At 51.2% G+C, this 27,227-nt stretch overlaps 2 protein-coding genes across 4 annotated transcripts in view; one reads left to right on the top strand and one right to left on the bottom strand.

The window, feature by feature from the left end:
- FAM168B (family with sequence similarity 168 member B) overlaps positions 1–3,173 on the top strand; it is a 32,193-nt gene extending 29,020 nt beyond the window's left edge. For all 3 annotated transcript variants that reach the window (XM_042994150.1, XM_042994148.1, XM_042994149.1), the window contains exons 6-7: positions 1,495–1,620; positions 2,057–3,173. In XM_042994150.1, coding sequence (XP_042850084.1) covers positions 1,495–1,607 — 113 coding nt within the window. In that variant the 3' untranslated portion in view covers positions 1,608–1,620; positions 2,057–3,173. The remainder of the gene's footprint in view (positions 1–1,494; positions 1,621–2,056) is intronic.
- A 3,525-nt stretch (positions 3,174–6,698) lies between these two features.
- The window catches only part of ARHGEF4 (Rho guanine nucleotide exchange factor 4), a 177,150-nt gene continuing 156,621 nt past the window's right edge, over positions 6,699–27,227 (bottom strand). Inside the window, exons 6-14 of the mRNA XM_042993883.1 lie at positions 16,774–16,953; positions 15,558–15,734; positions 15,305–15,484; positions 12,950–13,182; positions 12,534–12,663; positions 10,963–11,094; positions 9,952–10,195; positions 9,154–9,231; positions 6,699–8,573 (exon numbers count right to left, since the gene is read on the bottom strand). Of these exons, the coding sequence (XP_042849817.1) occupies positions 8,422–8,573; positions 9,154–9,231; positions 9,952–10,195; positions 10,963–11,094; positions 12,534–12,663; positions 12,950–13,182; positions 15,305–15,484; positions 15,558–15,734; positions 16,774–16,953 (1,506 nt within the window). The 3' untranslated portion in view covers positions 6,699–8,421. The remainder of the gene's footprint in view (positions 8,574–9,153; positions 9,232–9,951; positions 10,196–10,962; positions 11,095–12,533; positions 12,664–12,949; positions 13,183–15,304; positions 15,485–15,557; positions 15,735–16,773; positions 16,954–27,227) is intronic.

Genomic DNA, 27,227 nt, shown 5'->3' with positions numbered 1-27,227 from the left:
GGGCAAGTTGTGTGAATGTTGGTGTTTGCATGAATCTAGGAAAGCTGGCTTTGTGTTCATGGACATAACAGCCTCTTATAGAAAATCTTTGGCATTGGTCACCTTTATTTCCCAAGGCTTCCCTTTCCCTTGTTCAGGAAAATACATCACAGAGAGATGAGACTCCTGGCTAGGATGTGCACATCTCCCTGTGAGCCCCCAGTGGTCATATGGGTTGTCTGTGGCACGCAGCCAAATACGGAAGATGTCATTGCTTGCCCATGGCTGTGTGTGTGTGTTTTAATATTGTTCCCTCCCTCTCTTTTTTTTTCCCCCTTTAACTCCAATATAGGGAGATTGTGCCAGAGAGAAAGGTGTGTTAGGATACCATGTGTGTTTCTTCTCAGAGTCTCCCTTGTATTTGGTTTTCCCATACTTTTCTGTGAAGGCACAGACAGAAACTGCATGTTTGAGGCACGTGAAGGGAGAGATGGCAGGCCCTGGGTTGGTTGTGGGCAGGAAGATGGGAAGTGAAGAAAAGCAGGGTGAGGCCATTAGGTTGGAGGTTATGCTGATTTACAGATGGACTCAGAGTTGCTGAGTTTTCTGCAGATATAGGGAAAATACATTTATCTTCATGTACTTACAAGGTCATGTAGTTTAGAATCTCCCTCCTTCCCTCTCTTTAATTTTTACTATCTTAACCATTTTTAACTGTATAGTTGAGTAGTGTTAAGTATTTTCACTTTGTTGTAAAACAGATCTCTTTCACCTTGCAAAACTGAAGATCTGTGCTCATTAAATAACAGCTCTCTTTTTCCCCTGCCCCACCCTCCCACTCCCCAGCCCCTGGCCACCACCATTCTACTTTCTATCAGTTTGACTACTTGAGATACCTTATGTAAGTGGAATCCTATTGGGTGTGTCTTTCTGTGACTGGCTTATTTCACTTAGCATGACATCCTGTATATTCATCCATGGTAGCATGGACAAATTTCCTTCCTTTTTAAAAATTTTTTCATTGTAAAAGCTTATTTATTTGGGGAGGGGTGTTTGGAGGGACAGAGAGGGAGAGAGAGAGAATCTCAAGCAGGCTCTGCACTGTCCCTGGGGAACCCAATGCAGGGCTCAAACTCATGAACTGTGAGATCCTGAGCTGAAGTCCAGTGCTTAACTGACTAACCTACCCAGGCACCTGAATATCTTCCTTTTTAAGGGTAAATAATGATTAATTTGTTGATTATCATCTGATCTGCAAAAATCATTGAGTATGCTTATATGAAGGGAAGGCACAGAGCCTTCTACAGACATTATCATATGAGCTTGCTGTGTTTATACAACTTTGAGTTGTGTATGATCTGAATTCTGACAGCAGTCTAGGTCACCACCCCTCTTCCTGTTAAAGCAGGCCAAGCCAGAGCTCTCTTTTCAGGCAGCATGGAGCTGCATGGTGACATAGGCTAGCCTCATGTGGGTAGTGCTGCCTGCCATTGAGACAGCTGCTCTTTCTTCCAGGTACCCTGCTGACCGCCCACTCCCCAACTCCTGTTGCCCCCCACCCAGTCACTGTGCCCACGTATCGGGCCCCAGGAACGCCCACCTACAGCTACGTGCCCCCTCAGTGGTGATCACCCTGCAAATGTAAGTGACTAGTGAAACCTGGGTTGGCTTTTTTTCCAGTACAGAATGGCAAATCTATATTTTAAGCACTAACAAGAAAAATGCTTAAATGCCCCTCTTAATCCAAGGGCAGTGTGGCATTTAAAGATTTGTTCTTATTTGGACTCTTAGAAAGTAGAGGAAAGGAAACCATTGAGTACTTGCTGTGTACACTATATACTTGTTCCTTTCTTAGTCTGTGCTCTAATCTCCTACTGCCTCCTACAGGAACTAGGATTCTGGTTGTGACCAGGAGTCTCTCTAAGGTGTGCGGCAACCAGGAGCAGTGGCCTTTCCCACTGCTGCCCTTTCTGGTCCTAGTGGGTTTTGTCCTCCTTGACTTAAATGAAATTCCTTTTTGGAGCAGCGGTGCCAGGGGTGCTCCGTGTGACCATGTGTGTCTTTCTCCCCCTGCCAGGTTTGAGGATGGAGCTGTGCAGTCACATCATGGAGGTTCCACAGCTGGTGCTGCAGGCCTCGCGCCTCCAACCTGGACTTTCTTCTTAATGCTCTCGACACTTAGCTAACACTACTCTGGCCCGGCCCAGCAGGTCCCAGCGCCATTAGTTTCCAACGGACTCTGTGGGTTGGTCTTAAAGCAATTCCTGTTTTGTGGGCTGCCTGGCAATTTTTTAGCTAACTGTAATGATAAAAAGGGAGTATTAATCTATTCTGAATCATATCTAGTTGAATGCATGTTTAAAAAAACAAACAAAAAACAAAGCTTGCTCAATCTACCTGCAGTGACTGATGCAAAACCATCATATGCAAAACCCAAAGGAATGGAAAAGCATTTTACAACTTGTATCACTAATGCACTGTTGTAATGTATGCAGAGTCTTCAAGTTATAAGTGTTAAAGTGAATTTCTTCATAGAGTATCTGAAATCCCTTGGATGATTCTTCAGCCTTTGGGGTTGATGTGGGTTGCCAGTTGGTAACGTGGACTTTGAGTTTTCAGCCATCTGTTTCTTTCACACTGACTGCACGGGAAGAGAGTCGCAGGGACAGGGAAAGTGCAGGGTGGGCCACCACTGCCTGGGGCACAGCCAGCTTTCTGGACGTCCCTTTTCTTGCCGTTTAGGCTTGCCTAAACATTGTGGTGTGGACATTCTTAGAGATGATCATGAAAGTATAGAGTTGTATGGCCAGTACAGTTAGGGGCAAGAGGTTGTCTGTGTATCAGCAAAGCAGTTTTCTCTGCCATCTCAATTTTCATTACAAGTCTCCTACACGTAGAGATGAGGTTTTCTGTGTCTTTATTGGGAAAGTCTTATGTAGAACTAAATTATTTTCCTGGGATGGAAGATGTGTGAAGGAGAAACAGTCACACTTGGAGGAGGTATTGGTTTCTCCTTTGTTTAGCTTAGAAAACCATTCGTCCCTCCCGCCCCCAGAAGTTTCAGTCCACGGAAAACATATGTAGGCATTGCTGTCCTCTACCACCCCCCCACCAACGAAGGGCAAAGATTTCAGCTGTCTGTTATGAAGAAAGTTACATATTTAAAAGAACTATTAAAAGGGAACAAAACTTGATTTGAAATTGTTTCTTGTAGAGAGGCAGGGCTGTGGCTGTGTTTCGGCCCATCCACCTGAAGGGGACTTGTCATCTGACACCATCTGGAGGAGACTTCTGGAGATGGGTCTGGGGAGGTGTGAGGGAGGGGCTGGTGCCTCTGGTCTGTGAGCCTTGTCTGCCATCTGTAGCTGAGGGCTCTCAGCACAAAGCAGGTATGGACAGCAAGGGCCCAGGCAGCATCAGAATGCATTTGCCTGCCAGGATTTATTTAGAAAGGAATTTGTGTTTAAAGTCAGAATATTGTACATAAGAAATGAAGGGGATTTTTTTTTTTTTTTTTTTTTTTTGCTTAAATGTGCCCAGCTTGTATCAGTGGGAGTGTGTCTGTTCACAGAGGGGGTGGGAGGGTGAGGGTTTTGTTCCCTTTCAGCAGTCTGTCAGGTGGGGGTGGGTGTGCTCCTGTTCACCCCATCATTTCAAGTGTATGGGCTTTGGTTGGGGAGGGGACCCTGCTCTTACGTCTCTGGCAGCTAGGTCAGGGCTCTGGCACTGGTTTGGCTTTCTGCCCCATTTCCTGACTGGGACACCTGACCCCTGAGCCTTTGGTAACCTTATTTTTTATAGTAAGTACCCCATAATTTTCTTTTTTCACATTTTATTTTATAAGAAGTTTAGGAATATTTTTGCATGGATCATTGTAAACAGAAGGTTCCTTATTCCTAATGTCTATTAACATAGTGTGCTTACTGATAAGTACCTTAAATTGCTTCATTAGCACTTAACCCACGTGTGTCTGTGTGTGTGTGTGGAGAGAGAGAGAGTGTGTGTGTGTGTGTGTGTGTGTGTGTGTGTGTGTGTGGGAGAGAGAGAGAGAGAGAGAGAGAGTGTGTGTGTGTGTGTGTGTGTGTGTGTGTGTGTGTGTGTGTGTGTGTACCATGTACCCCAGGCACACAGTTTGTGTCTACTTTAACTCTGTGCTGGTTATTCCATCTGTATGGTGGATGGTTTATAATATCCATGAGGTTCCAGGCTGAACTGATCAATTAACAGAAAAGTCCATTTCCCCAGTTTAGTGTAATAGATTAGGAGAAAATAAGATTTTAGTGTATGCTTTAAAAAAGCCCTAAACATCAAAATGGGAACACACACACACACACACACACACACACCCCCTATGTGTAAGGGTGGAGTCATTCAAATGTAGAAGTTACATCGGATGCTTCATTGGGCTTGCTTGAGACATGGTGCACACAGGGTGAGTGTTTTCACAAGCACTGAATTAAATAGTGTTTTCAAGAGCAAGAAGGTTGGGTTGCATTTTGCCCCCATTTACATCAGCTCATAAACACTTTACCCCCTATAATTTTTTAAAGTCTTTTTTCCCTTTTGTGAAGGTGAGTTGGGAGACTTTATCAAATACCTTTGCATAATGGAATACATCTGTGTGGAAATCTTTTCACATCAGGGCATCAGCTACCAAATATGATAATGAAAGGTAGATCTTACCTAGTAGGTAAGAATCTGGACATATGAATAGTAGCAAAACTATCATAGATAGTAATTTTAACAGCAGTTCCAGTAAAAATAATTAAGGAGTAGAACTTGTTATAAAATTGCATAATTTGATATCCCAAGCATAATTGTGGAACAGAGAAACGGCCTTTTTTTGTATGTGACATTCCTAATTTGATACTCTTTCAGCTGAATTATGGTTCTTTTGGAAGTGGAGACAGGTAGGCAAGGACCTAATTCCTCTAAACATGAACGTCATCATCATGGATAATTAAAAAAAATCTTCTACAGCCTCTCTGCCAAGGTTCAGGAGGCCTGTTTCTCTGCTTATGGAAGTTTTGTTTGGATCTGGGCCGGGTGACTTGAGTGTTTAGTGATGAGCAATGGTCCCATCAGCCTGCTGCCTCTGAGAATTGAGGCCAATAGCAGGACCAGGGCCATTCGTGGGAGGCATGAAGGCAAGGCACTTCCAGAACCTTTTATGTCTTCTGTGTTAAATCTTGTCAGACCATTCTTGTTGGTATGGTTATGAGGCCTACCAGTTGCTGTTCTGTGAATCTGTTTCTTGAGTGCTATGCAAATGTAGTATTTATAGGACATGAGAGAGGTCTTGAGACTTGGGCTAGGTACTTGTTGGTGAGCATCCTGCCCTTCCCACTCTCGGCGTACAGTGCCTTGCTCCATCTGGTGGCACCATCGCTTCTGTAATAAGAGGAAATATATTCTTATGGCATTTTGGATATGCTGATATCTGGCACATGAGTTTCTGTGAGTGTGCCTGCCAGTTGGTGGTGAAAGGGTGGCAACACCAACCACATCAATATTGGGGCCTACTTCAAAAGGAAATCCACCCTTCTTCACCTGTTCCTGTACACATTTGGAAACAGTATTACTCTGACTGATTGGGCCACCTTCTCCCCACCTGGCAGCTAATGGCTGGATACCCTAGTCGTCACTAACCTGGGTGTTGCCCAGTCAGGACAGGATGCCTGTCTGACCCCTCAGCAGGCTCACGGGCAGTTTTAAGGGCAAGTGCTTGGAGGGTGAGGGGCAGCTTCTGGTTCTTTCTGGTGCTTTCTAAGGGTGGGGGTGGGGTTCTCTAGAGAGGAGTGTAGTTGGCTCAGGGGAAGACTGCTTAGCTGTTTCTAGCATATCTCAAATATTTGTGTTTTTCCCCTGAGCTGTTTATTATTCAGCCTGAGCTCTCTGAAGGTGCGTCAGACTATTTTGAACAAACTTGCAGATGATGCACTGCAGAGGAGGGTCTGATCATTTTGGGTAGAAAGTTGCAAAGTTGATCTTACGTGTTTTAGAGGATTTGTCTCCCCCCCCCCCCCCCATTCATTTGAAGAACAGAAAACCCTAGGGGTAATCTTAAAGTTTACTCACTTGGGACAGGGAGACAGAGGAGAGGCAGGCATCTGTTTAGGGAACCTGCAGTGGGCTTCAGGAAATGTGTGCTCCCAGGGCTGTTGTGTTGGAGATGACAGGTGTCTCGTTTGGGCCTCCTGAGCCCTGTCAGTCTCCCATGGGTCCTTGTGTAGACTAGTGGTCAGTAAAATAGATGGGCTCTGCTGTGCTCCTGGCAGGGTTTAACGTGATAGCTGCTCTGAGGAGAGGTCCCAAGGAGCCACGTGGGTTATGACTGACTAGGAAATGGTTCCTTTTTTTTTTTTTTTTTTTAATGATTTTTAAATACTTTTTTTAGACTGTTTTCTTGGTACTTTTTTTAAGCTTATGTCGGCATTGTCTTCCAGTGTTAAAGGCATCCCTCACCTCTGCATTGAACTTACGGTGTCAATCAATACAAAGGAATGGAACATCCATCCTGAGCCAGTTCCATTAAGTGTAAATTCATACTATTTTAATTTTTTATGCAATCTGATGAGTAGAGCTCAGATTTAAAATTCTTAAAAGCACGTTTATTGTAACAAGACTTGTTATGTATTAATACTGCAGTTTTCAATAAAGATTGACTTGTGTTGCATAGTGTGATTTTTATGGTTTTTGTTTTTTTTTTTCCTGTAGGTTTTATTTTGAGGTGGCATGGCCTGGCTGGAAGGTGGTGTAGTTTCTTTCTAGTTAGGACATGCAGGGTTTGGGGGCAGAAGGCCTTGTGCTGGGCCGTGGTGACCTTGTGTGGCGTGACAGCACGGTGTGTAAGGGTGTGTGGAGGCAACAGTTTGGGAAGACTGCTTCCTCAGGGGAAAGGGGAGGAAAGCTTACCGCCTGTTCCTTTTCTCTTGGTCCTGGTCCCCATCCTGGAGGACACATTCTTCTCTATTTCATTGAAGAGGATGCTAAAACCCAGAAAGATTGCAGACTGCCAATCCCCCAAATTCACATTTGCTTACTTCAGCTAAACATGGACTCTGGGAGCAGTCAGGGAGCCAACAGGCTTCCAGGCCCCTGTGGTTGGAGGAGCCAAGCCAGCTGTATCCCATACCAGGACAGCTCCCAGACCACATGCTGTCCTCGCAGCTCCTTCTGAGCGTCTGAAGCATTTCTCCCGCCACCTTCGCTTCTTTCCACCAAAGCTCTGAGGGTATGGTTTGCAAGTAAGTGAGCTTCCACCACACTGGGCGATGCTGGGCTCATCCTTTCTGTTTAAGGAGAGGCCCAGGGCAGAGAAAGGTAACTGTCATAGGAAGGATGGAGCATGCAAAGGAGAAAATGCATAGACACAAATGGAAAAACCAGGGCCGACAGGTTATTTTTCATGTTTCTTTATGAAATTAAATGTGGCTTCTGGCTTGGAGAAGGTATAGTGCAAGAGTGACTGACTGTACATGCTGCTGAATTCCCTTAGGCCAGAGGGGCAGCTCAGTGTTCCCGCACCCACAAGCCAGGTCCTGGCTGTACTTGTGACCCTTCTCGGCAGGACATGGGCTTCCCTCTTAACTCACATGCTCACTGGACTCTGGGTTAGTGGGTCAGTCCTGGATGCTGGGCCACAGAATTCAGTCCTTATGGCTTCTCACACTCACTTAGGGTAAGGCAATCTTTCTGTGTCACTAATAACAATTATTTTTCCCCAATGTTAGAAAAACAGAACAATCCAGACAGACTGGGAGCAGGTTCTGGAGTCAACCCACAACTACACGTGGACTGGTCACAAACCCTGACAGAAGTATGCAGTGACTATGGTTTTGTTTTCTTTCCACTATAAACACATCACAAGTGAAGAGGGTGTCCAGCAGCCAGGAGTGTCTAGAGAGGGACTGGGAGGCAAAAGAGGTGGGCTCTGGGCCCGACATTTTTGTGCACAGAATTCTGGTTCCCACCCTCCAGGGATGCAAGTTGCCTGGCACCACCAGCTGGGGACCAGCGGCCTGAAGGAGGGCAGAGGGGCACACAGCCCAACTTTGCAGGGGCTGAAGGCAGTCTGCCCAGAGACAGCAGGAGGAAGGATAATAAGATGTCCAGAGAAGAGGGTCCAGAGTGGCCAGTCTTCTCACGCGTGTTGGCCTGGCCGGTGGCTCTGAGCTTGTGGCTCCCAGGAGGCCCCATAGAGGTCCAGAGGGTGGCGGAAGGCTCACCGCTGTGGGCCCCTGCCCCTCCAGCTGGTGTCTTCAGTGCACCAGTGGTGGGGAAGAAACGAAGAATGGGGCGCCGAGCAGTTCCCTCCCTCAGCCTGTAACTTCCAGTGCATATGACAGGCAGAGGAGGCCACATGCTGTGGGCCTCAGGGAGAAAAAGCTGGAGGCCCACTGGAGGGACAGGTCCATACGGTGCTGTCGGGTGGGGGCTGGCTCACTTGCGGAATGGTGCTAGCCGGCTAATGCTGTGCCAGAAGGTGGATGGCTTCCTCTTGGGCTCTGCCAGTACCAAAACCTGTTGCTGGGGCAGGCTGGCCGGCAGTGCCGGGTGCTTCTGGCGTGCCAGGTAGTAGGGCCGGCTGAGGGCTGAGCAGGAAAAGAAAGCAGGGATCACTGGTGCCTAGTGAGCAGGTGTCACATGGCAGAGTGGCAGCCTCTGCTTGGTAGGGGGGGTGGAATGGGTCCCATCCCATGGGAGGGAAGTTCCTTCATGGGGCTGACCACATCCAGTGGTCTGAGCCACTGTAGAGGGGATGGCCAGGAAACCTGGGACGGTGTGGGGCCCTGGAGCTTCTCCATGGCACAGGCCCCTTGCCAGGCATTTATCAGCTCTGTTGGAATGGGGATATGGGCTCCTTGCCAGGAGGTTGTACGGAGGTCTGCCAGAAAGCAGTCCTGCCTGGGGAGGTGTGCTGTCACTAATGCTACTGCTCTGGGGGATGTGAGGGGATTGAGAGCAAAATTATCAACTGCACACTGATTAAAGCTTTGTCACCAGTGGCCCCTTACCACCAACATTTGGGAACAAACACCTGGAAAGGGCAGTGGGCAGCAGATGGGACCTACGTGCTAGCTGGCTTTGTTCTGGGGGTCAGAGAGGAGTTTGATCTTGATCAGGTAGTAGGGCCAGGCTGCTGTGGGAGGAGGTAGGGTACCATCCACTTACCTTTGGGCTTCCCAGTGGCCTGCTGCTTGCTGGCATTCAGCATGGCCTGCTTCCTCTGCAGCTCGGTGATGGAGAAGCCTGGGAGGGAGGACCGCAAATGAGACCTCTGCTTGACCTCTGCTTATTTTGAGGACTTGACTTCCACCTCCTCCCCCTCCCCAGCCAGTGTTGCTCTTGTCCTGTGCCTCTCGGCACCTGGTGTATCCTGCATCTCTCACAGGGTCTGGTGTCCCATCATGCTGCAGATGCTCCGTATCCTGCTCAGCCAGCCTGCCTTGGCCAACCAGGCAGAGGAGATGCTCAGTGGGCCCTCCCTACAACCTTGCCCTACCCATCTCTCACCCAGACCCAGTCCTTGATGTATTATTCAGCATCTAGTGTCCTTTCCACTATGGTGGAGGCTCTTTCCCAGACCAAGAGCCAATCTGGTCACTCTGAGTGTGATGTCCAGGGGCCCATGGAGAGAAAAGGAATGCAGCAGGGAGGTATCTTGCTTATGTTGGGATGGGTGAGGTTTCTCAAAGCCCATGCCCAAATCCTACTTGAATTCTTTGTGCTGGAAAGGGGCCTCATCAGTTCTCTGCAACTGAGAAGGCCCCCACCTTATGGAGTGTGTGTGGTAGAAAAACCTGGACAGGCCAACAGACCATGCCATGCCTTGGGGCTGAAATGAAGAGCTGCCCTGGGTTGTAGCACATGGCTACCTCGCAGTCTCAAGGTTGTCCTGACCTTGCATTCAGGGGTGAGGAGGGCTGGGTGGGCCCTCACAGTGGATCAAGGCTGAGTGGGGTCTCGCACCTGTCTCCTGGTCCAGCCGCACCTGCTCCCTCTCCCTGGCGAAGGCCTTGAGCCAGCGTTGTTTTTGCTCAGGCTTCCTGGCACACAGCAGGTGACTCTCTCCCGTGGTGCCGCAGAGCAGACGGAAAGCATTCTTGACACTCACGTGGAGGTCTCGATCTTTCCCGTCCTCCAGGTCCACCACCTCCAGGCCATCCATGTCCACTCGGCCCTTATAGTACAGCACATCCCGGCGGAGAAGGTCCTACCAGAGACTCTGTGAGCTCCTGCTCTATATCCTGCTTTTCAAGTCCTTACCTCTCAGGCCTCTGAACCACTCTCCTGACCTGTTTATGCCTCACCCCCTGCCCTGCAGTCAGAAGGGCCAGCGGGCTGCACACCCACTTTCCCAGCAGGTGGTAAGCTCACAAGGGCAGAGTGTGGTGTGGCCCACAGCCATGTGCTGAACCCATGCTGGAGGAGCCTTGTGCCTTCAGTGAAATTACTGACTAGCCTGGAGGGCACCCACTGCCTCACAGAGAGGCAGCCATGGAGACAGTGGGTCAGGGCCCATACTGCACAACAGAAGAGTACCAGGCCTACCGGGCCGGGCCCAGTATCAGTTGACCGGGAGGGCTTCCTGAACAGGGCCACTTGGGCCATGTGCTGAGAGGAGCAGAAGCTAATGGCAAAGAAGAGGCAATAGGAGCAGAGGATGCCAGGGCTCAGGGGGAGCTGAGGTGGCTTTAGAAGCAAGCAGAGGCTAGGTCATGAAGGAGGGTGTTCTCAACAGCACTGGACCCTGGTCAGACTGTGAGGGCCACCCCATGGTCCTCGGGCTACTTGGCTTCCTTCACAGACAGTGATCCTCATCCTGGCCCTATGGGCCTGACCAGGGAAGGGCCTGCTGTACTGAACGTCCTCAGGACGTGTGTGGCTCCTTTTCTCTGGCAGCTACTCCCAGCCCTCAGCTTCAACCCCTCCATTCCCGCTCTGAACGGCTCGTCCAGCAGGGCACAGCAGCTCTGGTACCTTCTTGCAGTAGATGAGCTGGTGGTCAAAGAGGAAAAACATCCTCTGCTGGCTCTTGGCTTGTGGTTGTGTAACACGGGTCAGCTCCCCCGAGTAGATGAGTTCCGAACTCCTGACCAGGAGATCTTCCCCCTGGTGGACCCCAAGGAACACTATGAGCTGAGTGTACCCAAACTGGGAAGCCCCCTCCACTGGGCACTGCCCCCTGCCTCTGTCATGAGTGGGGCAGGCTCCCCACTGGCCTGGTCTGCCTGTGGCCCCCACTGGGCTAGGGTCTGCAGTGAGCAGCAGGCCACAGAGGGAGGGGTTGCTCTTGAAGCCCAAGGCAGTGGTGGGCACAGTGGGGTGTTAAGGAGTAAAAAGGTGGTTTAACCTACAAGTTAGTTGTCTCTGCAAAATGGGGCCAGTGGCGGCCAGTCATGTGCATACTTGAAATGTGACTGATCCCTATTGTGATGTCATGTAAGTAAACACCAATTTTGAAGACTTAGTATAAAGAATGTGAAATATTTCACTAATGATTTTGTTGCTTACACATTGAAACACTTTGGATATGCTGACTTAAAACATTATTAAAATTAATTTTACCTGCTTTTTTTCTGTTTCCAGATGGCTATTAGAACATCTAAAATGACCCATGTGGCTCCCATGATACTTCGATTAGACAGTGCTATGCTCAAGAATAATTAGACCTGGCTCAAGTCACCTGTGAGCCTTGTCTTTAGGGGCTTATGAAGTTTTCTTAGCTAAATATAGTTAGTACCTGAAGCTCCATCATCAGACCTCAAACTTTCAGGCTAAGCCCCGCCTCACTCTGGTTCCTCCTTAGAAAATGCAAACCATAGCCAGTTATTGGCAGCCATTCAGTTTGGGATAAGTGAGTTTGTAGGGGTCCTTAGCCAGGGCTAGGCCTCAGAACCAGTCACCAGGAAAAGAAAACAAGCAAACAAACAAAAAAACCCCAAAGACTACACCAGGGATTCTAATTCTGTGTTTCTAGGGTGGGGTCCAGGAATCTGTATTTTCATAACATTTTATGGCTGGTGGGTGGGGGTGGAAAGAGCAGGACGGGAAGGCCTCTAAAGGACAGGAATGTCCCCATTAGTTCAGGTCTCTGGGTGGCTTCAGAAGGCAAGACTGGTGGATATAAGGGGCATGTGCAAGCCTGAAGAATGGAATCAGGAATGGAATGAAAACCCATGGCAATCCGTTTTCGGTCATGCTGTGGCAGGCCTGAACCCTTCTGTTGGGAGTCCCAGTAGTTACTGCCACTTGGGGATCTGGCCTGTCCCTTGAGGGCTGAGGACTAGCTCCTCCTGCTGGGCCAGCTGACCACACTGGGAGCAGCATCCTATGTCACACATGCTGGGCACTCTTGACCAGGAAAGAGGCCACCAGGCCTGCAGCTGCATGCTCCAGTGGGTTGGCCTGGGCAGAGGACCAGCTCTCCTACTGCCAGCTCCCAGAGCATGACTCCCACTTCAGCTCCTTCCTAGATTTTTCAAAGGCAAGCGTGATTTTAAAGCAAGGAGCCATGCCCCACGGTATTTTCCGAGCTGTGGGGCCCTCACCTCCCAATCCTCTATGGAGCTCTGCCACTGAGCAATCTTGTCAATGTTTTCAAGCCTCCGTTTCCGTTCGTTGATGAGCTGGGCCACATTCTTCATGGCATGTAAGGCTGCCTCCACATCCTTGAAGTCCCTGGGGCATAACAGACATGGAAGAAGGTTGTACTAGGGAAGGCAGAGAGGGGCTGTGGAGCTGCCTCCCTCTGGGGCTATGCCCTTGGCAGTTTTCACTTGTCAATGCCAGATGGTGCGTCTGGGCACCACAGAACTTAATATCCTATTTTTGTCCTCTTCTCTCAGTGTAATGACAGCATGTGACAGCAGGGACTATTTTACTATGTGCTGTCAGAACTCAACACTCTGGCTGACCCAAGGCATGAAGAGCCTCAGACTGCCCTCCCTTTCCAGCAGCCTCCTACCTGTGCTGGGGGGGTGTGTACTTGAGCAGCTCAGCCAGCTGCAGAGGGTACTTGCAGATCTTCTGTACCGGTGTCAGCAGAAAGCCGTCCAGGGAGATATCTATCATCTTCTGTAGTAACCGGCAGGCCTCAAAGAAGTACACATACTTGCTGAGCTTGGTAAGCCTGGAGAGCTCCACACAGGCATTGGGGTGGTTGTTGCAGTACTCCGAGTAGATCTGGAAGTCCGCTTGCTGGGGGCACAGCTGGAGGTCAGGATGGTGACCTCCTGCTCCCTCAGGCCACCCAGGCAACTGGGGCACAGCATAGGAGAGGGAGCAGGGGCCTCTGTATTTCCCTCAGGAGCTGGGCTCAGAGGGCCCAGACTCTCTGTACCCATGTCACTGGGCACAAGCTATGTGGAATTAGACACAGGGGTATTAGACACTGAAAACTCAGGCATGTGTGTGTCCTGTCACCACCCAGATTTCTCAGCAGATATTTTGACTGTATGTCAGTTTTTTTTTTTTGGAGGGTGAAATCAATGATGTTAATAAGGAAGCACTGCCAAGGCCAAAAACTAGAAAGAGAGAGAGAAAGGAGAGAGAGAAGGAGAGAGAGGACAAGGGAAAGAAGGGGGAGAAGAGAAAGAAAGGAGAGACAGAAGGGGAAAGTGGAGTGGGGGGAAGAAGGGAGAGAGAGAAGGATAGAGAGGAGAGAGGATTGGGGGGAAGAAGGGAGAGAAAGGAGAGTGAAGGGGAGAGAAGAGAGGAGATAAAGAAGGAGAGAGAGGGAGAAGAGAGAGAGAGGGAGGGACAGAGACAAGGAGAGAGAGAGGGAGGGAGAAGGACAGAGAGAAGGATTGAGAGGAGAGAGACAGAAGGAGATTAAGGGAGATTAAATGGCTTCCAGGGTCTATGTCTGTGCCCCCTGGTGTCTCGCTTCTTCCTCACAAAGCTCTGGCTTCATATCTGGGTAGCCAGTGCCACTTTATCCATCCACCATGTGACAGATACGTCCACATTGTGTGTGTATTGTTTAAAAAATTTTTTTTTTCATGTTTATTTATTTTGAGAGAGAGAGAGACAAAGCATGAGCGGGGGAGGGGCAGAGAGAGAGAGGGAGAGAGATCCCAAGCAGGCTCCACACTGCCAGGGCAGAACCTGACACCAGGCTCAATCCCACGAACCACGAGATCATGACCTGAGCTGAAATCAAGAGTCAGATGTTTAACCAACTGAGCCACCCAGGTACCTCTTGTGTGTGTGTCTTGAGACACACACACATGAGGCACATGAGACTCACTGTGCCTTTTTTCTTTTCATTTTTTTTTTTGTTGTTGTTGTTGTTCTATCTACCTGACCCAGAGAAAGACTGGGTCTTTAGTGACTAGGACTTAATGGACTTAGGTGGGAAAGGAGGGTAACAGCAGTAAGCTCACTGGCCAGTTGCTGTGATGGTCATACTGGGTAATGTCGATAAAGTGCCTATCCCTCCCTTCCAGCCCCCATCACAACTCTGCCTGCTGCATAACTGGCTCCAAATCCCACACTCACTCAGGTGCTCTGACCCCACTACCCATTCCTGCTCAGGGAATCTAAGGTCTCCCCTTCTAGCTCTCCTGCCACTGGAGCCAGGTAATAGGGCCCTTCCAACAGCCCCCTCAACCCCCACCCCCACATACACTGGTAGTAGCCAGGAAGGAACCCATATTGTCCTTGATGGGCTGGCCTTGGCATCCTCTGCTCAACCCCACATAAATGCCACAGGAGACAGAAACAAGTGCTTCCTTACCAGGCAAGGCCAGGAGTCCATCTAGCCCACACCATCCAATTAAATCACCAATCCACCTGGCATTTAGAGTGGAAGTGCTACACATTACACAAATTCCAGTTTTCTCACTGTGTGAGGAAGCCCAGAATCTGCTATGACAGCTCTGAGGATGCTCAGCAGGTGGCCCCGCCCAGCTTTGCCTTCTATTTCCTGTAGCCCAAGAAAACCTTTCCCGCTGATGCCTAAGGCCCCCTGCTCCAAGGAGCCTTCTCTGACTTGGTCTGCCTCCCAAAGAGGCAAAGACATTGCTGAAACAGCGCTGGAGGGTGAAGGCGGTTGGGCACTAGGGGAGTGGAGCCTGGAAGCTTCTGGGAAGAGAAGAGCAAGTTGCCTGGGCTTTTAGCCTACAGGGCCCACTTCTGTCTGCGAGGCCGCCAGAATGGGAGCCAAGGGCAAAGGGCGGCTTACATGCTCGGGGGCCAGGGTGTGTGTGTGCAGGGGAGTGGGGACCACCAGCAAAGAAGGGCAGAGGGGGACTGCCTGGCTGGGAGGCCTGGAGAATGGGCCCTGGGCAGAGAGGTTGCTGGGGCAGGGCGTGCTCACGTGCTCCAGGAAGCAGGCGCCCAGCTCGCTCAGGTGGGGGCGCTCCCTGTTGAACTTCTGCTCTAGCGCCTTCACGAACGCCTTCTGGCACCGGTAGATGTCCTCGATGTTCCCAAAGATGGTGCGCAGCTGTTCCTCGCTGAACATGTCAGCACGCTTGCGACACTGCCTGATGTAGCCCTGCAGCCCATGGCCTGTCAGGTCTCTCTCTGGTCCCCCCACGCCACCCTCCGCACCTCCTGCTAGGCCTCACCTCGCAGATGTCCCGCAGATGCTTGATGTAGTCCCGCTCAGTGCTGAGGATCTCGTTGATGACGTTGGTCCGCATCTGGTCCTTGCTGCTCTGCCCCTCGGCACTTCCATCCTCGGCACCGCTGTCCCCGGCCCGCAACGTGTCATCGTCGGCGGGCTCGTCCTGGTTCACCCGCAGCTGCAGGCAGCACGTGGCCAGTCAGTGCCCGGAGGGTCAGCCCCTGTGGCCCGCACGCGGGGGCAGTGGTGAACTGAGGCTGGGAGGAAGGTAGGCATGGCAGCCCCCTGCCCCCAACACCGGAGGCTCGCCAGCCCCTCCAGAGGCGCCAGCTTCTGTCCCTCTCCCTCTCTGTCGCCTTCTGTCCCCCTCCCCCTCCTGCGCTGGTGCTGGACTCCGTGCTGGGAGCAGAGTGGATGCTCACTCTTAGGGGGTTTCCGAACCAGTGTCTGCTCACACCAGCCCCTCTAGGGCCTGTGACAGAAGTGAATGGGTGATTGGGGCCTTTCTGGCTCTGTGACCTGGAACTAGGACAGGCTTGGGGTGGACAATGGGCCGTTTATCCATGAGGTCTGGGGCAGGGGAAGCAATGAAACCCAAGGTCTGAGAACTCTACTCCCCACTGCCTTCTGCATGGCCTTTGAGGGCACCCGGGTTCCTTCCTTGGACACCAAAGGCCACCATAGGTAGGTTCTGGGTCTCCTCCCTGTGATCTCTTGTGCTAACGACTTAACTTGTCCAAGCCTCAATTTTCTCAGGTATAAGTGGCTGTTCCCAGCTCTCAGAGCGTTGCGGAAGTTTGAGATGCCTATCCAACTTTTCTGAATAGTGTTTAGTAAATGCCTGATACACCGAGTTGTTTGTGGTGGTGGCATTCTAACATGCAGATTCCCCCTGGAGGAATCCACACACCATCGTTTCTGACCCATTCCTTTCTGAACACCAAGGGCACCCTGGTGGGAGGGGTGGGGCAGGCAGGAGTTTGTGATGGTCTGCGGGTGGAGGAAGGTTGTGTCACAATTCTGTGGCTGGCCTTCTTCACATCCCCGTCCCCACACCTCCCATCTCCAGCCCGCAGTCTTGCAGTCCCAGCACAGCCATAGGTAGGTGGGGGTCCATGCCCAGCACCTCTGACCCCAGAGCAGTTTCAGGTCTGCACTTCTGAGCAGAGCCAGTTGGCTCCTTATGGACCCAGAGAAAGCATAGGCTGGTGCCATACCCGCACGAAGCTGGCTGGAAACCACCCCTCGCCATCAGCAACACGACCCCACCACCACTCTCTGTTGGTGGCATCCATTACTTCAATGACATCCCCAGCTTTGAAGCCCAGTTCCTGGTCATCCATGGTGACATGGTCCCAGAGTGCTTCAGCACAGACCACACTGCCATCACTGATGAGCTGTAGAGAGAGCCACAGACAGGCAGATCAGTGGGGTAAAGCTGCCAGGGACCTCCTCATGGGGCAGGGTGTTCCTGTTTTCTGCCCCCCCACCCCTCAGCAGCCCTGAGAAGAGGGGATCCTGACTCATGTTACAAAGGAGTGAACGGAGGCTCCTCCTGAGCCAGCCATTCTTCAGGGAACAGGACTATGCCCTGGGCATGTCTGGACTGGCAGGGCTCATGATGAAGCCTGAAGTGAACTTGACCACTAGAATACTGGTGAGCCACAGAATCTGAGAGGCAAGCATGTTGCTCACTCCCCTGCACAGGGCACATCTTCCTCCCATCCCCATTGGACTAGTGATTAAATTATTGTTCTCAGCTTCAGTTACCATCTCTGCTCTGCTCTGTGATGCTGGGGCTGAGCACAGAAGCTACATTTCTTCTGTGCCAGCTGCTCCCTGTTAGGTTCTCCAAATGTGGCGTTGGAGGGTACCACAAGGCTGGAGGGAGAAGGGCTTGCTCCCTCCTGCTGGCTTCTTGTGGACTTGCATTACCTGTGAGGTCACCTGGCAAGCAACGGCACCACTCCTCCCAGGGACAGAGGTTCCCAGCCATCACGGTAGCTGGATCTGGTTTGCAGTGTTTTTCCAACACTGGCAGAACTGGTCTCTTGGCCCTCCCCTGCCACGTCCACCAGCACTAGTTGAGCAGCACCTATCCTCAGACTTCTAGGTCCCAAGCCCTACAGGATCCTCAGCTTTAATTACTCCAACCTCTTTCCTATATTCCCTAGCTGTAGGAGAGGTAGGTTCACCTTGCAGCTGCTACCTCTGTAACAGATACCTCAGGATTGTTCTTGTGCACTCGGGTTATGGAGTCAAGTACTTTAAAACTGGCTCATAATTCTTTATATTAATTTCTCTCTGCTGAAATAACTTGGGGTGTTTCCTTACTCCAACATGGCCATGGACCTCACATCAGGAGCGACGCTCCTATCATGGATCTCACATCAGGAGGAGATGGAATTCCGCGCCCCCCCCCCAAGCCCCCAGGCAGCCCTTGTGCTCAGAGCTCCATTTCCTGTTGGGCTGACACCTGCTTTCCTGTAACATGGGCTCAGTTTCTGCTCCGTGAATAATGAATGGCTCTGAGTGCTCAGGACAAGAGGAAGGGTAGACAGGGGGCTATACAAGAGGTGAGATCTATGCCCCTTTCTGCTGGGACCAAGTGTTGGCTCTATCACAGCCATGGGCTGGCTCTTTGGTTAAGCAGTCACTCCCTCAGAGCATCACCAGTCAGGCCGTCTGTGCCAACTCTTTCCTCCTCTGAGCTGCTTGCCTCTGACCCCATTCATGAGTGTGAATCCTCCCTTGGCTTCAGGGACCTTTCCTCGGTGCTCCCAGGGCAGTGTGTGTTCTGTTCCTCAGATTGAAATGGGAACCAGAGCAGGGCTGCAGCAAGACTAGCTGGGTCTTCACCTGAGAGTTCCAGTAGCTAAAATGTTTTCCCCAAACCCTGAATGGGCAGAGCGAAGGGTAGGGCGGGCCACTTGGTACCAGAGCCCACTCAAGCTGGAACCTTCCCTAGGGTAGGGCCTGAGCAAGCACATTCAGAAACCTTCAGTTTATGTGTTCTGGGAATGGAACCTGCTCCAAACCCTGATGAAATCATTCCTCAGAATGATTATACGCACATTTACTCTCACACAACAGCCATTCAGGGGCTGCAGATGCCCAAGGCCCACCAGAGACCACAGGCACCAAGCACTGGGTTATTTCTGGGGGGTTGCATGCCTCCTCAAGAGACCATTGCAATCATCCCAGCTAAAAAGACCTACTAGAGGTATGTCCTCTTCTGCAAGAAGGCCTGGCCCCCAGGATCAAGACCTCCTGGCTGCAATATAAGATGAGACCAGAGGACTCAGCAAGGCATCATGAAAGGAGCCAGCCTGCTGTACCTAGGGAGCAGGCACTAGACTGGGCAGCCCATAGCTGGCACACTCCACACAAGCAGGCTACCACTCCTGGCCTTGAAAGATCTTGCCTGAAGACGAGGAAGAAAGTACTCAAGGGTGGTATGGGTGAGCCAATGAGAATGTGGGCTGCAGGTGAATGTCCTCTTTCAGGGACAGTGATCACAGGTAAGCATGTGCATCGGGACCGAAGGTGTGTGTGACGATGGGTGAGTGTGGGCATAAAGACAGAGGGTGTGTATGACATCAGGCAAATGTGTGCATCACGATGGAGGGAATATGTGACTATAGGCTATTTGGGTAGTTTTGATCCTTGAGAGGCGGGTGTTCCGAGACCCCCCTCTTCCTGCACACACCCTGACATGCACCTGCCAACACACATTTACATACTCACTAACAGGATGCTACACTTTGATCTCCGGAGAACAGTATGCCATATTGCAGGTGTATGCTGTCCACCCTCAGTTCACACCAGCTACATACACATGCAGGTCTCTAGGACAGCATGGATGCTACCTTCACTGCTGGAGCCCAGGCAGGGAGGAAGCAATGCAGACATACCCACACAGCCCAGCTTCCCACCATTTCTCTTCCCAGGTTGTTTCCTACTAATATTAACTAGGCCAGGTGCCTCCTCCTAACTCCAGGTTTTCTCAAGTGAGCCCTGAGCAAAAGCCCCTCTTGTCAGGCCCAATGACTCCCCCTTCTGCTTTATTCTGCCAGCCCTTGCAGAGAGGTGCACATCCTACAGAGTGGTTTCCTGTATAGCTATGGGGGGAAGGGCTCCAGGTATGGGACAAACAGGTAAGGCTTCCCAGAGAGACCATGGTTCCTGACCTTTATGGACAAGCCCCAATACCTGCCTTGTCCAGTTATCCAGAAGCCCTTGGTGGTGGCGGTGGTGGTGGGGTTGGTCACGTTTGTCACTTCCTTGTCCTAGTACCTTGCTGTGCACAGGAGTTACCTGACAGACTCACAGTCTTCAGCAAATCCCCTGGTCTCCCTCACTGATGCCACAGTAACCATGTGCTCTCCCTGGGCCACAAAGCTCCTCTATAGATCCACAAAAGGGCAGCACTCTGTCACCAAGATAAAATGTAGCTCCAAGAGGTCAGACATGCATTCTACCTCCAGGATAGTCCAGAGGCCATCAGGGCCCACACTAGATGGGTTTCTGGGCAGAGGCCCTTCCTGAAGCTCTCTGTCTGAGGTACGGCTGCACAGAAGCCCAGATTCGAGTCCAGTAGGCTGAGGGGCAAGGGTTGCAGGTTCATTCTTGGCCTGGCAGTGGGGAGCAGAAGCTGGCTCTGAGACATGGGCTGTTTACCGGGGGGCAGGTCGGGAGAGGGAGGGGGCAGGATCCAGTCTTGTGCCCTGGAGACTTTGACAGGCTGGAGGAAGCCAGGCTTTACCTCAAAGCTGCTCTTGATGACCACTCACGACCCTTCCCACCCTGTCCTATCTCCTCCTCTCTCTCACACACATGCCCACCCTGTCCTATCTCCTCCTCTCTCTCACACATGCGGGCTGGTGGAGGATTCCAATCAGTCTGGGAAGGAATATGGCTCAGCTCCTCCAGGCCGCGGCCCAGCAGGGGAGAGGGAGTGTTCAGAATGCCCACGTTCCAGGGATGCAGGCAGGGCTCTACCCGTAGTAGCGGCATGCTGGCCGAGACCACTAACCTGGATAAAGCTACTGCAGATGACACGTGCACAGGAACCCACTCATCTCCCCATTTTTCAACCCACACAGAAACGCATGTCCAGTTCCGCGCACACGGCAGTCACACGTACACTTTCCAGACAACCACAGACAGCCGTGTCCACAGCTTCATCCGCATCCTCAGTTACACGAAGAGACACGCCATTTTAGGTACACGCACACGCGCACGGCACAAAGGACAGGCAGAAGAACCCCGTGGCACAAGGGTCACCAAGCCCCAGAGTCACCTGCAGGGCCGCATCACCCGGGGGACGCACGCACACACTGGGCCGTGGCACATGGAGCTGGCAGAGGAGGGGGGCACCAGGGCCAGGCGGGGTCAGCCGGCGCACCTCCGGCCACTGCGGGCACTGCGGAGGACGCGGCTGAAAAGGAAGATGCTTGGCGGCGCGGCGCCACTCACCCCTGCGCGATCCCCCGCGGCGCCCTGCCCGGGCGGTCAGCGGAAGGCCAGCAGGAATATCAGCACGACGTTGATGAGGACCAGGAGCGCCAGCACGGCGAAGACCACCACGCGCTGGGCGCCTGGGGGCAGGTTGCAGCGCAGCAAGGCGCGCAGGGCGCTGCCGGGCGCCGCGGGGCGTCGCCGGGACTGCGGGGCCCTGGCCATGGCCCCAGCCTGCCAGCCCCGTGCGGCCCGGAGATCCCGCCGCGATAGGGCGGGAGCGGGGTGGCCCGGAGCGCCCGGAGGGGGGCGGAGCCGCTGCGGTCACCGGGCCCGGGGCTTCTCCAGCTCAGCTCGCGACGTGCGCGCCGCGTCTCCAGGCCCCGCAGCCCTAGCAACCGAGCCGGCCGCAGGGGCGGGGGAGCCGGGGTGGGAGGGGTGAGGAGGCTCGGGCGTGCGAGGCGGCCTGCCCGGGGCGCCTCCTGACGGGGGGGTGGGGGGGTGGGGGGGGTTCCTAGGGGGACCTAGACGCGCTCCGGGTGATCGGGGGCCCCGCACTGACCGGGCGCGGAGGGCCGCGGCGGCGCTCGGGGCAGAGCGTGGGAGGAGGTGCGTGGGGGGTGCCTCAAAGCTTCACAGTATTGGGGTACCGGGCCATGGGGATAGGCCAGGGGCTCTGATCCCTAATACCAAGAGCTGTCGTGGCCCCCACTTCAGGAGTCAACGCATCTTGCAAAGGTCAGGTAATTTGCTCACTCATAAAAGCGCCTAGGAATACAGGGATGGTGGAGTCAGGACAGACTGAGGCATCACCCACATGGAGGTGCTCCAGGAAGGTCCTGACTCAGGACTTCTCCTTACTGACCCATCCCAGCAGCATTTTGTTCCTTTGGGAAAGCAGCTGGCTTCTTCAGTGGCTACTCCCCTTCTCGCCCCCCACCCCCCGCCACCGTTTTATTGAGGTATAACTGACAAAAATTGTATATATTTAAGAGATATAATTTGATGTTTTGAAATAGGTATACATTGTGAAATAATCACCACAATCAGGCTAATTACCCTATCACTTCTCGTGTGTGTGTGTGTGTGTGTGTGGTGACAACACTAAGATCTAACCACTTCACACACTTCAAGTATACAACACAGTACTCCTTAACTATGGTCACCATGCTGCCATGCTGCACATTAGATCTCCAGAATTTAGTCATCTGGCACAACAGAAACTTTGTATACTTAGGCTGACATGTCCCTATTTTTCCCTCCCTCGACTCCAGGCAATCCCCTATCTTCTGCTTCTATGAGTTTGTTTGACTTTTAGATTACACATATAATAAGTAAGATGACACACTTTTCATCTTTCTGTGTCTGGCTTATTTCACTTAGCATAATGTCCTCCAAGTTCATCCATGATGTCACAAATGGTGGGCTTTCCCTTTTAAAGGCTGAATAATATTCCATGGCATATAAACCACATTTTGCTTGTCCAATCATCACGCAATGAACGCTTAGGTTGTTTCCATGTCTTTGCTACTGAATAATGCTGCAGAGAAGATGGGAGTGCACATATCTCTTCGAGATCCTGATCCCATTTTCTTGGAACACCCACAAATATGATTGCTGGATCACATAATAATTCTATTTTAAATTTTTTGAGGAGCTTCCTTACTGGCTGTACCAATCTACATTCCCATCAATAGTTTATAAGGGTTTCCTTTTCTCCACACTGTCACCAACACTTTTGTCTTTTTAATAATAGCCACTGTAAGAGATGTGAGGTGATATCTCATTGTGATTTTGGTTTGCATGTCTCTGATGATTAGCAATGGTGAACATCTGTCCATATACCTGTTGGCCATTCTGTGTATCTTCTTTTGAGAAATGTCTATTAAGGTCCTCTGTCCATTTTAAAAATGGATTATTTGGGTTTTTTGCTACTGGGTTGTATGAATTACTTATATATTTTGGATATTAATCCTTTATCAGATATATGGTTTGCAAATACATTCTCCCATTCCACAGATTGCCTTTTCACTCTGTTGATAGTTTCCTTTAATGTACAGAAGCTTTTAGGCCTGGTGTAATCCCACTTATCTATTTTTGCTTTTGTTACATGTGCTTTTGGCATCATATCCAAAATAACATTGCCCAGACCAATGTTGAGAAGCTTTTCCCTATTTTCTTCTAGTACTTTTGTGGTGTCAGGTTTTTGGTTTAAGTCTTTAATCCATTTTGAGTTGATTTTTGTGTATGGTGTGAGTTAAGGGCCCAATTTCATCTTCTGCATGTGGTTCAGCAGCTTTTTAAAAAAATCCTGTGTCAGCTATGCAGGAGTATCCTATGTCAGTTCCTATTATGCTCCCTCCTGGGGAGTTCCCACTGCCTCCCTGACAGACTGTACACTTAGCCCTGTAGGGTTCAAAGCTCATGTGCAGGTGTCTATCACTCCATCCACAAAGATGTGCTCTGTCACAGTCACCATGCCCCTCTGATGGATCAGAAGGATGCAGCCAAGCAGGCCAAGGAGACTTAAAGGCAGATCAGAAAGACCTGCTCAGAGATTTCCAGGCTCCATGTTCAACACTATGGCCTCCCGGGGCAGAAGGAGTCATGGAATTTGGGCAGAGGCACGTGTTCACACATGAGTGACTTTGTTTCCTGTATATTGAGGTTTCTGTGTGTGTGTTAGTACTACATGCATGTGAGTGAGTACAGATGAGTCACCTGTGGACACCACCATCCTGCTGAACACCCCAAGCAGGTGCCGGGATATATGTGCACATGTGGGTACCTGTGTGTGTGCCAGGGGAGGGCTAGGATTACATCCAGAGAGGCTGGCTGCCCTCCTCAGATCTAAAGGTTCTGTTCCCATCTGTCTGGTCGTGAGGGGAAAGTCATTTTTCTGTTTCTCTTCAGTTCAGAAAACTAGGCTCAAGATTTGCTCCCTCAATTTCTCAGGAGGATAGTGGGGTAACAGAAGGCATCAAAGGCTCCCAGCCACCCCAAATCCCAGGGCTCCTTTGTAAGACTGTGTGACATGCCCTCTTGGGAGGGTGTGGCTCAGAAGTCCTGACTTTAGGCCAGATGTTTCATTGTGTTCTTGTGGTTCCAAGGAAGAAAGGCACAGAGGACAGTTCTGGGAATCCACTGGTCAGCACCGTGCTGAGGGCTGTGGGTCTATAGCACTCTACCTGATGCTGTACTGGCCCCAGAGGCCTGTTTTAGGGCTTCAGCCATGGCCCATTTCTGGAACAAGACCTCTGTCTCCCCTGTAGCTGACCACCTTGGGGCAGAAGAACCTCTGAACCTGGGCTGGGACCAAGACCTAAGAGGTGGCCACTGCCTTGCTGGGCGGCACCCAGACTTTTGATCCTGGTGAACTGGGGTGATAGCAGGGAACATAATGGCAACGTCCTTTTTGTGTATGTTTCATGACCAAAAAAGCAAAGCCGGAAAAGCTTGAAAGCAAAGGCCTTGGCTCTTGAGGGGTTCAAACTGGATGGTTCCAAGCCAGGGAGGGGAAGATAAGTGGAGGAGGTAGCAGGGAGTTGCAGGGAGGCACTGCCAGTGACAGGACTGGCAGGGAGATGGACAGGTGACATAGGTGTTTGGACAGATGAGGGATAAGCCCCCAGCACTGTAGCTTGGGGATGGATGAGGAAAACTGCTCTGGGTGTGCTGGCCACCAGACAACTTACAGTCCTGGCCCAGGGTCTCCTGCTACCCCATCTCATGGAGAGTTAAGTGAGGTTGTTGTCCAACAATAGGGCATGAAAAGGTATCTGGGGCACTGACCAGTATCAGGCTCTTCCCTTGGGCTGGTGCCAGAAGGGGTACCAGAGCCAGGTAGGCCTTGGGATGGATCTCCAGGCTCACAGACACTGGGGAAGACAGAAACACCTGGAGAGAAGGTCAGACTATCTCCATGGAGGGGGAGGTCATAAGCTGGCCTGGTGTCCTGAGTGTCCTCTTAGTGTTCCACAAAGAGTTTCTGGGAGCTTGAGGATGGCAAGACTCTCTTCTATCCTCAGGTTACCCTATGGCCTGTGGGCCAGGACAGTCCTGCTTCCCACCCGCTGTGCTGGCCTAATTATTGGTAGAGCTCCTATTATGCTCTAAGCCCCAGGTTAGAGGACAAGATTTATGTCTGACTGCCCTCTAGTTCACACTTATCTCTTCTCAGCAGGAGGATCCAGGAACTGTTCTTGGCACGCCCCCTCCATGCCCTCCTAGAGTGGGGACATCAGGTGCTTGGAGCAGACCTGGATACAATAAGACCCTCAGAGCCAGAGTCAGGTAGTGGGCAGAACTAGGGAAGACTGGCTCCACACATGCGCCCTTTGTTAATGCAGCCATGACCTGGCCCCCAGGGGAGATGCTGCCACCCACAGCACAGCGGAGGGGGCATCAGAAGACCCCAGGCCAGGAGCCATGCCCTCCCCTCCTCTGGTCCCATCTCACAACTGGGCGGGGGGTGGGGGTGGTGTAGGACTGGTGGAAATGAAAAGAAGACACCTCTCCTTTCAGCCCTCAACCCCAGAAAAAAAATCCTTGGGCTAATGATACCCTCAGGCCTGACTCCAGCCCAGCAAAGTATGCTCAGAGCCTCATGAGGCAGGGAAAGGCTGGGAAAGGCTGGGAAAGGCCGGGAAGAGGGTGAGGAATTGGGCAGACAGACATAGGCCTCAGTCATGGGCATCTGGACAAGGTACCAGACCGCATGATGCTAAAAAAAAAAAAAAAAAAAAAAAAAGGAACACTTCTAGGCACTGCAGTTAACTCATGTTGCAGGGTCTGGACCATCACAAGGCGCAAGGCACAAGTGAGATGCAGAGAATACAGAATGAATATGATATTGTGTCCCTTTTCACTTTTGTCAGCACACAGACATGCACTGTCTACCCCCACCCTCAACATTCCTATATATTCTGTATCCCAGGGCCTGGGACATTACTTGACAGTAATTACATGCTCAGTAAATATGTCACATGCATCCAACACACACATATACACATCACACTCATAAACCTGCAGGTGCATGTGTTTGTGAGCACATGCACTCATTTCTTCTGTACCCAGAATACAAAAATGCTTCCCTATTCTCCCCTATGTCTACTGCGCTTTGGACTGGATGGTTTGAACTCCCTTCTATTTAGGAGACTGAGATGTGGTTTCTTCTTCTGAGGTCAATACAAACAAGAAAGTGTCACAATTTAGAACATGATATGTGTGTCTAAAAAATAGAAGTGAATATGTGATTTTAGAGCAAGATAAATATTCTTTAGTATGGACTTTTCTCTGACATCTGTTGCTGCTATAATCTCTTAAGTATGAAACTCATGTTGACCCTAGCAAATCAGCTTGCCACACATGTGAACCAGCAGTGAGTGCTGGTGTGTTCAGGGCATTCATGGTGGGGCTTCACTGCTCTTGGAAGGCCAAGTGAACTAGCCTTATTGCAGAATCACCTTTTATATCTCTTCAGTTTCTGATAAAGTGGGTCTATTCAATGCTGCCGACAAATGGGTGCTGCCTTTCCTAAGTCCCTTATACACCTGGGTACAGTGACCCTCCTGTAGCTGCCAGTGCAGCTCAAGTGACACACCCATCCCACCAGAGGAAACTGAGGCCCTGAGGAGGGGATGACTGGCCACATGTCCTCCACTGTCCAGTGGCAGGGTGGGGGGGGCAGATGCAGTGCTGCCAGCCTCCAAACCCAGGCCCTGCCCTTCATGCTATGTTGCCCTGAAAAGGGATCTAGAAGTGCTGGTGGGTCTCATGAAGGAGAGCAGCCTGGTGGACACTGACACCTGCATTTGCCGCTGCATCACTGGAGAGGGGCTCCCCAGTCTGACTGGCTGCCCTCCTGCATGATGTGACATGTCCTTCCCCACAGGGGCATGTCCAGGAAAGACAAGTACCCTGAAGCACCAAGCACTCTAAACATAAGATACAACATCACCCCTCCGCCCCGCCCCCCCCCCCCCCCGGTCTACTCAGGAACCTCAAATACCAAGAAAGACCTTTGAACCAAACAAGAAACAAAGTCTCTAAGCAGCTAAAATAGGTGCTATCCAATTCATGATCTAAATTACCTTTATTTCCTTCATAGAGGTGCCCTCTGCCAGCAGCTATTGGTTCTCTTAGAGCACTCCTGGCTCTTGGCTTTCCTTATCCAAAACCTTTTAGAATGAATAACTTGTCAAGGGCCCCA

Source organism: Panthera tigris, chromosome C1 (genome assembly GCF_018350195.1).
Source record: "Panthera tigris isolate Pti1 chromosome C1, P.tigris_Pti1_mat1.1, whole genome shotgun sequence".
Classification (NCBI taxonomy): domain Eukaryota; kingdom Metazoa; phylum Chordata; class Mammalia; order Carnivora; family Felidae; genus Panthera; species Panthera tigris.
The sequence above is the reverse complement of the archived record's forward strand: the minus strand, read 5'-3'. Positions and strand labels throughout refer to the sequence as shown.